The 13,581-nt window shown below is 35.9% G+C and overlaps 1 protein-coding gene across 4 annotated transcripts in view; it reads left to right on the forward strand.

The window, feature by feature from the left end:
- Positions 1–13,581, forward strand: part of Trim33 (tripartite motif-containing 33) — a 79,478-nt gene that overhangs the window by 43,384 nt on the left and 22,513 nt on the right. For 2 of the 4 annotated variants that reach the window (XR_003954429.1, XR_375607.4), the window contains exons 6-11: positions 1,969–2,083; positions 3,412–3,558; positions 4,116–4,233; positions 6,362–6,636; positions 7,404–7,588; positions 8,934–9,131. Coding sequence is in view for 2 of the 4 variants with exons in the window: in NM_053170.3 (NP_444400.2) it covers positions 1,969–2,083; positions 3,412–3,558; positions 4,116–4,233; positions 6,362–6,636; positions 7,404–7,568; positions 8,934–9,131 (1,018 nt within the window). In the remaining 2 variants the exon portion in view is untranslated. The remainder of the gene's footprint in view (positions 1–1,968; positions 2,084–3,411; positions 3,559–4,115; positions 4,234–6,361; positions 6,637–7,403; positions 7,589–8,933; positions 9,132–13,581) is intronic. The other 2 variants (NM_053170.3, NM_001079830.2) reach the window with 1 other exon arrangement.

Raw genomic sequence — 13,581 nt, forward strand, 5'->3', positions numbered from 1 at the left:
AATCAAATCTGGGTCCTTTGCAAGAATATGTGGCCTTAACCACTGGGCCAACTCTCTAGCCCTCATTATTTTATCACTATTCTGTTTAGATACACTTATAAGCAAACAAGATTATTTATAGGATGAGTGGTAAGAATTTCTAAAGAGGGCCAGTTTATTAGGTTACAATTTTTGACACGTATAACTGGCACACTTTAAACCTGGAAATTGCTGAAAGTAGGAATAGGGTTAGATTGTGTTTATTGTGAAAACTCAACATTGAAGCTTTGTCTTGAATGGTAAAATCTATTAGTTTGCTATGGTTAAGACAACACATAATAAGATGTACAAAGGTATTACGTATTTGAATGAAGGAAAATAATAGTTTATGTATAATGGAAAGATGGGAGAGATGGGTCAGCAGTACTTACTTACTGCTTTCCAGAGGATCCAGAATTGTTACCCAGAATCCATCCTGGCGGGTGCTAGCAACGAATCCAGGTCCTCTGCAAGAGTATTAAGTACTCTTAAGTACAGGGCAATCTTTCCAGCCCACATTATTATTTTTTTAATTTAAAACTTTATTTTATACGTGTGGGTGTTGTGCCTGTGTGTATATATGTGCACACTGAATGCCTGGTTCTTGAAGAGACCAGAATGAGAAGTTGGATCTCCTCAATCTTATAATGCTTGAGTTGCCATTCCGGATCTAGGAATTGAACCTGGGGCCTCTGCAAAAGCTCTTAACCTCTGAGCTGCCTCTAGCTGCCCTCCTCCTGTTAGTTTTTAAGTACAGTAAATCTGAGACTGGTCTCTTTCCAGTGTGCTTTATGACTTCTGTTTTTTGGTTCAGTTCTTTGATGCTGGAGGTTTGCATATTTATTACTAGTGATTAGTAGCATTATTTTTTATTTTCTGTTTTCTATTTACTTTAATAAGGACAGAATTAAATAAAATTTGCAAATAAGTCTAAACAAGCCATGATATACAGGCAAAGGAGGAAAAATTATTATATTGCTGAGTGTATTAAGATTGTCTATGTATTTGGGTAATGAAAGGCAGTTTGTACAAAATTAGAAAAGATGAAGACTACATATTATGGATAGTTTTGACATTTTACTTAATTAGATTGCCTGCTTCTCATTTTATAAATATGAAAGTAATCCAGTACTTTATAGTTATAACTGAAACTATAAAACATATAATTGTAATAGGTGGAGATATTTATTTCTAAAACATTTAGCAACTGTTAAAAATGAATTGAGAGTTTCAGAATCTTTGGGAATAGAACACATTCTTATCAAGAAAAGAAGCCCTGGGTCACTGCTAGCAGGCATTCCCTCAACCCCCAGTTATTTAAAATGTGTTTTTACTATCAGCAATGTAAAGCCAGTTTGAGAGGAAATTATGAAACAAACTTAATTAGAACCCACATTTGAAGAGATAACATTTGAAGTAAAATAGATGCGTTTTAAATTCTTGTTCTTTCAAAGGTTACCTATTGATTCCGATATTATTCTTTTGTTGGCAGAAGTATTTTTAAATGGAATTTAAAAAGGATTAAACAGACTAAATGGGGGTTGGGGATTTAGCTCAGTGGTAGACCTCTTGCCTAGCAAGCGCAAGGCCCTGGGTTCGGTCCTCAGCTCTGGAAAAAAAAAAGATAAACAGACTAAATGTAGTAAGTTTAACACTGAAGTCAGTAGTGCTAGATATTTGTACATCATATTCATGCTATAGGAGTTTGAAATTGTTCTACAGATGAATAAACTGGGCTTCATGAGCTTAATTTAAATTATTAAATATTGAATTCAGTCTTTATGACTTCTTTAGATCTGATAAAGTAGTTAGGTCTATTAAAACCTAAGTCATGCACTTTGACAAATTTTAACTAGGCACTTTATACAAATTACTTTGTGAATTTCTGTAACTGTTGATTCATAGACATAGGTTGAGTTGATGACCTAATGGTACATTTCTCTTATTCAGGATTAAAGAAGTAAATGAGACTAACAAACGTGTAGAACAGGAAATTAAAGTGGCCATCTTCACCCTTATCAATGAAATTAATAAGAAAGGAAAATCTCTCTTGCAACAGCTAGAGGTATGGTTTAAAGCAAAGATTAAAAAATGCTTCTCCTGCTCTTCAGCTGTTCTCAGTGGTTACTGAAAGTGCTCTTAAATGGTTTGCAAAAGGCAAATAGAAAATGTCTTTTTTGTTTGTTTGTTAATTTTCTATTCAGAATGAGAATTTTATTTAGTTACTTTGTAGTTCATTTTAATAGCACTGGTTGGCTTGGAAATCATCATACTAGTCTTGAACCTATAGAACCTGTCTCCCAAGTGCTGGAATTAAAGGTGTGTACCACCATGTCTGACATAAAACACTGGTTTTTTGTTTGTTTGTTTGTTTTAAAGCCATATAACTTGGTAATAGTGATAACCATTTTAGGAAAGAGTTATTACTAAAACATGATGTAAATGAAGACAAAGCAAGCACTTTGAATTTATTTCCTTCCTAGCAAGAGGCCTGTTTAACTTCCTTATATAAATGCATCTGAGCTTATGATTGAACCATTTATGTATTTCTGTAATTGGCCAGAAATGTTCCACATTTTGAATTATATAAACCCTAAATAATTCTATATTATTTATTATGTTTCATATTTTGAAATTGGTATGTGAATAGTTTCTGAGGATCTTGTGTAGTTTTGAAATCTAAAAGAAGGCTTTAGGCTTTTTTTTTTTTTTTTTTTTTTTAATTCAAGATAGGGCTTCTCTGTGTAGCCCTGAATATTCTGAAACTCATTCTGTATGTAGACCAGGGTGGCCTCAAATTCAGAGATCTGTTTGCCTCTGTGTGTCCTGTGCTGGGATTAAAGGGGTGTGCCACCACTGACCAGCCCCAAATCAAGTTTTGAGTAAATCTTTACTGCAGTTTGATGTGTTCTGAGAAAATTTCAAATGTGAATTTTATAGCAGTTAAGGTTTTTAAAACATAAACATTCTTATTTGAATATTTTATGCTCTTATGTAGGTTTATATGATATTGAGGGTGTACATTATGTGCCACTGAAAAGTTGTAACTTTAAAGTATGTAAGCCTTAGATTGTCCTTAGAGGTTTTTCTATTCTATTTATTCATAGACCCCTTTAAAGATAAGAGACTCATAGTTACATGCAAATGAAAGAATCTTGTGAGCACAATAATTTAATTTTTGTCCTTTAGACACATCTTGCATTGAAAAGCAGTGATGAGAATAAAAGTCTTGAACATTTTCTTAGTTGCTTTCTCTCTGATTGTTTATAGACTCATTAAATAATTACAGGTTTCTCTTACATAATTTTTGCAGTAGATAGTAGTAGTAGTAGTAGATAGTAAATTTTGTGAAAAAATTTTTTTTAATTCTTCAGTGAAGCTATTCCATTTCAGAATGTTACAAAAGAAAGACAGATGAAGTTACTACAGCAGCAGAATGATATCACAGGCCTCTCCCGGCAGGTGAAGCATGTTATGAACTTTACAAACTGGGCCATTGCAAGTGGCAGCAGCACGGCCCTACTTTATAGCAAGCGTCTGGTGAGACTTTTTTTTTTTATTACCTAATTTATTTTTTACCTAATGGACGAATTATTTACAAGTGTAGAATGTGTATTATTGTAAATACAAAAACCTGTTCAAAGGATAATTATTTATTTTGGCAAATGTAACCATTTTTATATATAGATTCAAGGAAGCTGATCATGATGGTATATAACTATAATTCTAGCCTGCATTTGGAATTGGATTGACTCAAGAGTTCAAAGTTAACCTGAATTTCATATCAATTCTCTGACTCAGAGCTGGAAAATTTTTTATCTTTCTGTTGTCCCCATTTACTTTTGATTAATTGTATTTCTGTCATTTTCCTGGACTCTAATGCCATATGTAGTCTTTTGAGGATACTTAGTATCTTAGTGCAGTTTATTATCAAGTGTGGCAAAGATTGAAGTATGTGCTTCTCATGTGCTTGCTAATTTAGATGTTGACACTGTCTTCTGTGATATCTGGGGCTTTATGAACTTAAAAAATGTCTCTAGTATGCTTCTTCAATTAACATTTAATTTTAATACTAATGTGAATTTTTTCCCTTGAAGATTACTTTTCAGTTACGTCATATTTTGAAAGCCCGATGTGATCCTGTTCCTGCTGCCAATGGAGCAATTCGTTTCCATTGTGATCCCACCTTCTGGGCCAAAAATGTAGTGAATTTAGGTGAGAAGTCATTTCATGGATATGATTTGGACTATAAAGTTAAAAGGAGAAACCATTTTAGCAGATTCTTGATACAGTTTTTAAACTGTAAGATGTGAATGATATAAGAAATGTGTTAGGCATTGGAAACTCTCTTTAAGTCAGGCTGCTTTTCAGGTCTTGGAGCTGGGGCTTGAACCCTGTCCTCCAGCATGCAAACCATTGACGCCTTAGTCCTGCTGGAGTGCTTTTCCATGGGGTCCATTTCTACCCAGTCTTTTTCAAAATTAATATTTACTTAGTAAATGGTTATTCTCTGAATAACTATTTAGATATTTAGGAGTTTAATTATTCATGTGGTTCAATGGCGAAGGAACTTGAGTTCACTGAAGTGTTATAACCACATTCCAAGGAATGTTAGACAAAAGGGTAACAAAATAGATTTCGCTTTTTTTGGTTTTTTTGTTTAGTTTTGTTTTGTTTTTTGAGACAGCGTTTCTCTGTGTAAGCCCTGGCTGTCCTGGAACTCACTCTGTAGACCAGGCTGCCTCGAACTCAGAAATCCGCCTGCCTCTGCCTCCCAAGTGCTGGGATTAAAGCCGTGCACCACCACCACCTAGCCTAGATTTTGTTTTTGTTTCTCCATATTGTTGACCTAAAGATGATGGGTGAAAGTTGGAGAGTAAATAAAAAGCCAAGCAAGTGACTTTTGTAATTTTAGCTACTAAGGAGACTGAGACAGGAGGGTTCCTTGAGCCTATGCGTTTGTAAGACCCCTTCTCTTACAGTAGAATGAAATGAGACAGTATGACTCAGAATGAAGTCTGCCATCCATTTGAATATTTCCACTTTCAAAGTAATCACGCCCTTGAGATTCGAATTTTACTGTTTAAAAAAAACATATTATTTGGGCAAACAGAAAAAAGATACTCAATTTTGACTTTAGATATAGCACCAGAAAATCACTGTTGTTTGGCTTACTAGGAGAGAGAAGAATGAATGTGAGTGTGTGTGTGTGTGTATTTCATTTTATACTGCATTTTCAAAAAGTTTTTTACAAAAATTACTTGCAACAAGATTTTTTCTTTGTGGCCGGCCAATATTACCTCAAAGAAAATGACTATAAAAAGAAAGGGAAATAACTAGTTTAAAGGTATAAATGATTTAAAGTGTTCAGAATTTCCACAGAAAATTATTTGGTAGCTGGGTATTGTTTCACCCTTAACATTGGCAATTCAAAAGCAGATGGGGAGATTGCTCAGTGGTTAAGAGTACTGGCTATCCTTTAGAGGACCCAGATTTAATTCTCAGCACCCACATGACAGCTCACAACTGTCTGTAACTCGATTTCCAAGGGATCTGGTAGCCTCTTCTGATCGATCTCTTTGGGTAAGCAGGCATACAGTGGTTGGTGCACAGACATATATAGTCAAAACACCTGTACACATTTAAAGAAAGAAAGAAAGGAAGGAAGGAAGGAAGGAAGGAAGGAAGGAAGGAAGGAAGGAAGGAAAGAAAGAAGGAAAGAAAGAAGGAAAGAAAGAAGGAAAGAAAGAAAAAAGAAAGGAAGGAAGAAGAGAGAGAAAAAGAGAAAAGAAAGGAAAGAAAAGGAAGTTACAAAGAGAAAAAGAATAAGTATAGAATAGAATCAGTATAGCAACAATCATGAATATATCCTGGAGTCTTTGTCATGGAAGAATTGGTTCAGACTGACTGGATCCTTCCTCTAATAATGTCTCTTTCAGTCTCCAGCCAGCTAGCCTGGGTTATGCAGCAGCAAAGACACCGTGCCTCAAACTAGCTGGAAAGGTGAGGACTGACATCCAAAGGTTGTCCTCTGACCTCCACATGTGCACTGTTGTGCATGCCCACAACCATCCACGCCCCTCTCCAAAAACATGCACATGCATACATACACTACACCCACACAGGTCTAAGAGCAGATAGTGAATTCTGAATAATGAACTTATCTGTGGGAGGGTTCAAGGGGCTTCTAATTAGCATCATCAAACCTAGCTCTCATTTGTGATGTACTGTTGGATGCTCTGAGGTGCTAATTGTCAGAAGGAGGAAAAGATAGTGATTCATCTTTGAAGTGGGCAATTTAGTTGATTATTTGTAAATCCTTCTTATTTTTTTAAACCCTCAGGTAATCTAGTAATAGAGAGTAAGCCAGCTCCTGGTTATACTCCTAATGTTGTAGTTGGGCAAGTTCCTCCAGGGACAAACCACATTAGTAAAACCCCTGGACAGATTAATTTAGCACAGCTTCGACTCCAGCACATGCAGCAACAAGTGTATGCACAGAAACATCAGCAGTTACAACAGATGAGACTGCAGCAACCACCAGCTCCTATACCAACAACAACAGCAACAACCCAGCAGCATCCTAGGCAAGCAGCCCCACAGATGTTACAACAACAGGTAAGCATTGTGCTCTTCCATTAATGATAGAAATTGAGATGACCACAAATCTACACTTACTTCTTTGCACATGAATTACACAATATGAGTTACTAGGTGAAGTTCAAAGGTCAGAAATTTGGGGGAAGTTTAAAGAATAAAGGTGTTAAGATCATGGGAAGCAGTGACATTTTGCCTCTTGATATGTTATATACCCCCCCCCCCCATTTGTGTGACCCAGATTGTTTCTAAGCTTTGATGCGTTAGGCATTGGCTGAAATTACTCTTTTCTTTGATGTTGTTTATATGCTGCTTCACAATCAATATTGTTAGCTCCGCACGAGATGAGTTAATGTCGACCTCCATTTCCTTCCCGCACTCCCACCTAGAAAAGGTAGATAGGAAAAATTTGGAGTTACTTTTTATAGTAATTATCAGTTCTGTAAGTATTGGGTTTGGAAAGAGAATATGACCTAATAGTGTACCCTTAATACTACTTAATATTTATACCCTTCTGTTCTAACTGAATTACTGTTACCTTAACATTTTATGATTTGAACAATAAATTTGTAGAAATATCAGCTGGGCATGGTGGAGTTTGCCTTTAATCCCAGCACTTGGGAGGCATAGGCAAGTGGATCTCTGAGGTTGAGAATAGCCTGGTCTTCATAGTGAGTTCCAGGACAGCCATGGCTACAAAGAGAAACCCTGTCTCAAAAAGCCAAAAGAAAAAAGAAAAAAAAAAAAAAGGAACTACTATATGAATTAAAATGTCTGCTTTTTTACAGCCTCCAAGATTGATCAGTGTGCAAACAATGCAAAGAGGCAACATGAACTGTGGAGCATTTCAAGCCCATCAAATGAGACTGGCTCAGAATGCTGCCAGAATACCAGGGATCCCCAGGCACAGTGCCCCTCAGTATTCCATGATGCAGCCACATCTCCAAAGACAAGTATGCCTAGAGTTACATTTGTAAGAATCATACAATTTTAAAACTAAAAGATCATTTTTTATAATTAGAGTTGTTGATGAGGGTCTTTGATATTTATGATAGTTTGATATTCTACATATATCTGTTTGCCCAAAAAAATGTACATTCACATGAAAATTTGTCTCTTTAAACTTACAATATGGATTAAGATACTCTGTTTATCTAAGCTCATTGCCTAGAGTGAAAAACAAGTCAAGGAACATTTGATTTACCTTTAGTCACAAATGATAATTCTGAAAATCAAAGTTAGAGTTTTCCTGATACAGTTAGTATGCTTTTTAACATGACATTTTGATCTTGATAACAAAGAATTCTTTAATAAGGTTATCTGTGTGTGTATGTCTGTGTTTTTATATATTTTCTTTTCTATACTCAGGTGTTATTTGTTTTAGATATGCCTAATCTTATAAATTACTGTGGGTTAGGGTGTAGGTCTGTTGTAAAATGGTTGAAATTCTGGGATTGATCCATTACTGCCAAGAAACTCCCAAGATGTTTCTGATGACGATGATGATGATCTCAGGTTGAGTGGCTTTGATTGTCATTCCAGTGCTAGAGAGGTAGAGGCAGGAGATCAGAAGTTCAAGGTTATCCTTAGCTTTATAGAAAATTCAAGGTCAGCCTAGGCTATAGTAGATTTTGTCTCAAAAGCCAATTATATAGGGTGGAGAAATGGTGATTAATGCGCTTGTTACTCTCCAGAGAGCCACATATGGTTCCAAGGACTTATCTGGCAGCTCAGAAATATTTCCAAAAGACCTTAAATATGTATGACCTTAATCCTTGTAATAGTTCTCTTAATGAAATCAGAATGGAATCATTTATCCATAATTCAGGGTTACTATGTAAGATTATGTCACTGTTTAGGACTGTATAATAGTAGAGCTAGAAATCAATGTCATAATTCCTTTCTGAAACTCATGAATTTCTACCATATCAAGTTACATTTTGTAGTTCTTTTTTAATTGGCTAAAAGACTAAAGAATCAGAGAGGAATATGTTCAGAACTGTGCTTTCTGTGTCCTGCTATTTGCAAACTTGGTGGCTTTCACATCTTCATACATCCTTATTCTGAAGATCATATCAGTAGGCTGACAGATTAACAATTATTTGCAAATCTGTTTTTCTTTAGATAGTACATAAAAACGAGTGAAAAATGAAGACTCGTTTAAACTGTTCTCTTGCATATGAGAGGCCCCCACTTTGTCAGTTGCAGGTACTTTTAGTTTGGAAAGTACACACTAAAAATAGTTACAATTGTTGCTAAGGTATGGTTCAGAGATACTGACAGAGCACATAATAAATAGTACCTTCTTTTTAAAACAGCATTCAAATCCAGGACATGCTGGACCGTTTCCTGTTGTATCAGCACACAACCCAATCAACCCAACAAGTCCCACCACAGCAACTATGGCAAATGCAAATCGAGGTCCCACCAGCCCGTCTGTTACAGCAATAGAATTAATACCCTCAGTCACCAATCCAGAAAACCTTCCATCGTTGCCAGATATCCCACCTATACAGGTCTGTATTTAAGCTAAGCAAGTCAGTTAAAATCTCATTTTAATTGAAGAAGATGTGTGTTTCAGATTTTGTTTAGTTTCAGGACCCATATTTCCTTGATCCTACTGAAGAGTAAAGGATACACATGTAAAATTTAGAGTTACTGTGCCTGAAACAATAATATTCATGTTAAGAGTATCTAAACACGTACAATAATAGACCAGTATTAGCTTTGTTGATATGCTAAGTCTCCACACTTTTTAGCACATTCCAAAGGTAGGCCTCAGTCAAATAATACGTATTATAAGAATTTGTAGCCTAAAAGAGACCCAGGACCAAAATGGGTTCTCATCTTTTTTTCTTTTTTTTTTTTTTTCCCCTCTGAGACAGGGTTTCTGTAGCCCTGGCTGTCCTGGAACTCACTTTTGTAGACCAGGCTGGCCTCGAACTCAGAAATCCGCCTGCCTCTGCCTCCCGAGTGCCGGGATTAAAGGCGTTATGCTGCCATGCCCGGCTGTGCTGGGGAGGGGGTGTTTCTCATCTTTTATTACTCTTATTTTTTTATCCATAGGTTAGGAGAGTCCACTCATATAAAGCACTTGGGTAGAGAATGGCTGTGTTTAAATATCAGGCACTTTGGAATGAATACTGAAAGGGAAGAAGTAATGATGAAGAAGAGAATGAATTGCAAAGTGCTTCTGAGGTTTCTCATTTCTTACAGTTGAGACATTTTCCTAATAATATGTGTCTTCCATGTCTTTTGACATTTCCAGTTTACTTGAATTAATATTATGTTCTTAAATATAAATAAAGTCTTGAGGATTCTGTTATTTTCCCTTAGTAGAGTTGGAGGTCTCCATGGCAGCAAAGAACAGTAAAGTTGCTAAAATAGTAGGACAGTCTTGTTTTGTTTTGCTGAGGTAGGTTTTTACATATCCCTGGCTGGCTGTATAGTCACTGAGGTCCTCTTTCCTCTTTCTGCCTCCTGAGATACGATAGAAGCCATGTGCCACCAAGACTTGCCTTTGTGAGAGCTTTTTTTTTTTTTTTTAAAGATTTTATTTTATTTTATGTATATGAGTACCTTGTTGCTGTCTTCAGACACACCAGAACAGGGCGTTGGATTCCATTACAGATGGTTGTGAGTCATCATGTGGTTGCTGGGGATTGAACTCAGGACCTCTGGAAGAACAGTCAGTGCTCTTAACCACTGAGCCATCTCTCCAGCCCCCGTGAGAGCTTTAAATGATGTTTTTATAGCTTAAGAGTTATTTGAAACCACTGACTTCTGTGATTCTTCTACTCTATTACAGTTTCTTGATATTTTTCTCCTCTCTTTTTGTTAAGGGAATGGTAACAGTGCTGAGAGTATTAGACTATAGAATAGAATAGAAGAATTGTTGAAATGTAAGTTAAGTTATATTTGTAAGTTACCTTATAATTAGCAAATTGCTTTCTTGAGCAACGTGTTTTGATGCTTGAAATCACTTGATAGAATATGTAATATTGCTATTTATAAGGAAAAAGTGGTGAGTCATTTTCTTATGCATGTGTTAATTGGAAGTTGATTCATACTGTTGCTTATAAATTTACACTCTTCGTTATCTATAGCAACACCAAAAAGATGGTTAGAGATTACCTGAAAAGTTAGTTCTGTCGTAGTTTCTAGTATGTTTGCCAGTTTGTTCTGCTATCACCTCTAATTCTCCGTGTTTTCATGGTTTCAAAAATATAACATTGGCTTCATTTCCTATTTTCTTTTATTCTGACTCCTGTGTCATACTCTGAACTTTTTTTTTTTTTTTTTGGTACATAAAATATGTGACCTTTTATGCCTGCACTTTCTTCACTTAGTCTATAGGTATGTCTATTATAACTTAATTATTTCTATGGCTGCATAATATTTCATTGTATAGAGTTCTCTTTCTTTTTTCTTCTTTTGAAGAAAGGGACTTGAAGTGTAGTCTGGTCTAGAGTCCACTGTGTAGCTCAGGCTGGCTCAGACTAATTTTGTACTTCACGCTCACATGGTAGGATTAAAGGCAGGCACCCCAAGCCTGTTTCTGACTTTGTATCTATGGTGATAGTGCTGAGAGTCTTAGACTGTACTATGTGTCTTCATGTATTAGTTGATGGCTATTTCAATTTCTACTTTTTGCCTGTAAGGAAATAATAGTAATACAAGCTTCTCTCTATAATAGTGGTTCTCCCCCTTCTACCCTTTAAAACACCTCCTCATGTTGTGCTGACCCCCAAACATAACTGAAATTTTGCTAGTTATGAATTTTAATTTAAATACCTGATATCCAGAATATCTGATAGGCAACCATTATGAAATGTCATTTAATCCCCAAAGGGCTCTCGGCCCACAGTTTGAGAACCACTGGTCTATAACCAATTTTTGTGTGTAAGTTATTTCTCTAAGATAAAGGTAAAAATATACCTGAATAGGACAAAACAAATGGACAAGAAAACAAAACAAAACAAAACAAGAACCAAGGAATAAACACAAATACGTACAGATGGAGAGGCACGCATAGTCACACCTTTTTTTTTGTTTTAAAAACAAAAACAAAACTCAGACAAAACATGATATCAAAAAAGAATAAAATAATCCTCCAAAAATACCATACCATTGTGTTGGCCATCTACTGATGGGCATGGGACTTCCCTTCGTATGGTATTCCCTGCTGCTATAGCCTAGACAGTAAGTATTTTTTTAACAGAAAATTTTGGGTGAGGCATGTGGCTCAATGGTATAGTCCTTATGTAGCATGTTCAAGGAACCGACCTCCTTCCCTCCCTTCCTCTCTCCCTCCTTCCCTAAGACAGATCCTCAATTTATAGCCCTGGCTGACCTGGAACTCACCATGTGAGCTAAGTTGTCCTCCCCATTCAGACTCACTTGCCTCTGCCCCCTAAGTTCTGGGAATAAAGGCACTATCATACCAGGTTATAAAGTTGTCGTACAAGGACTAAAAAATAGCAACAAAAAATATAGTAAATACATATACACATGTCAATATCAGTTATTATTTTCATGATCAGATTTTATGTTCTGTGTACAATTGTTGAACTTTCACATAATTTGTTCTATGGCAGGTTTATGTAATCGGCAACATCGCAGGCATGAATGATGGCTTTGTGTTGTGAGTAGCATCATTAAGCAATAGAATAGAAGAATAGTTTTAAAAGCCCAGAACAGTCATGTGTTCTAAAACACTACTTTGGTCTGTGGCAATCCCATTTATAATGATATTCCAATAAATTATGTAATGGAGCTGAAATTTCATTAAGATTTCACATAGAAAATCCAGCATTATAAATCAAATTAAATAAATAGTACAAATAGTAAGTTTGATACAAAATATAAATTTCCGTATTTTACACAATCTAGAAAATAATTGTACTTAAGTACATGAAAAAGCTGTGTGGTTTGGTTGGTCGGCATAATGATTTTGTATTAGATGTAAAAATAGTATCAGCACTGGTTTGAAAATATAAAAAGGCATTACTAATAGATAGTAAAGTACAGGAGAGAGGCAAAATGGAGTTGGTTAGGAATTACTAACTGTTTTATATAGCCTTCTTACTAAGAAGCTGTTATCTTGGTAATTAAGATAGCTAGAAATAATAAAGTGAGGATATAAAAATTACTGTGCATGATATGTGTGTGTATGCACACCATACAGTTACATGGGAGCCAGAGGTGGTGTCACATTTCTCTTCCCCCATCTTTGTGTGGGTTCTGGGAAGTAAAAGGAGAGTGTGCAACACGGGCTTCTGCTGGCTGAGCCTCTTGGTGGTGCTAAAGTGAAACTCCCTGAAAAAAATTACAGTTTGCTTTCATGAGGAAGTAATAGGAGGTAGTAAATTGAAGCCAGAATGCTTCACACTTTAATGTTTCCTATAAACTCTTTCAGTGGTGTGAATGTGTGTACCTCTCCATCTGTATATGTTTCTTAAGGTTTTTTTCTTGGTTCTCTTTTGTTTGTTTTTTTTTTTCTTGGTTCTCTTTTGTTTGTTTTCTTGTCCATTTGTTTTGTCCTATTCAGGTTTATTTTTATCTTAGAGAAATAACTTACACACAAAAAACCTTATAGACCAGTGGTCCTCAACTTCTGGGCCATCTATTTAATTAGAGAACAAAGTTAGAGGTAGAGAATATTAAAGGTAGGTATTGAAGGAGTTGAGTAGGGTTAACCATTTTCCCTATTTGTTTTGATGTGGTATGCAGCACTCTCTCTGGGGCTGGTTCCCTATGTTTTCAGCACCCTCATGGTAGCTAACCACTGCCTATAGCTCTGCTTTCAGACATCCAGTGCCTTCCTCTGACCTCTGCAGGCACACACACACATGCTGTATATAAACACCGGCAAAGCACTCACACATGCTAAAGTAAATCTCTATGAAGTAAAGACAGTAAAAAAGAGCTCCATCTTCAGTGATTATTGCTAGTTAACTTGAGAGT

This window comes from Mus musculus, chromosome 3 (assembly GCF_000001635.26).
Source record: "Mus musculus strain C57BL/6J chromosome 3, GRCm38.p6 C57BL/6J".
Taxonomy (NCBI): domain Eukaryota; kingdom Metazoa; phylum Chordata; class Mammalia; order Rodentia; family Muridae; genus Mus; species Mus musculus.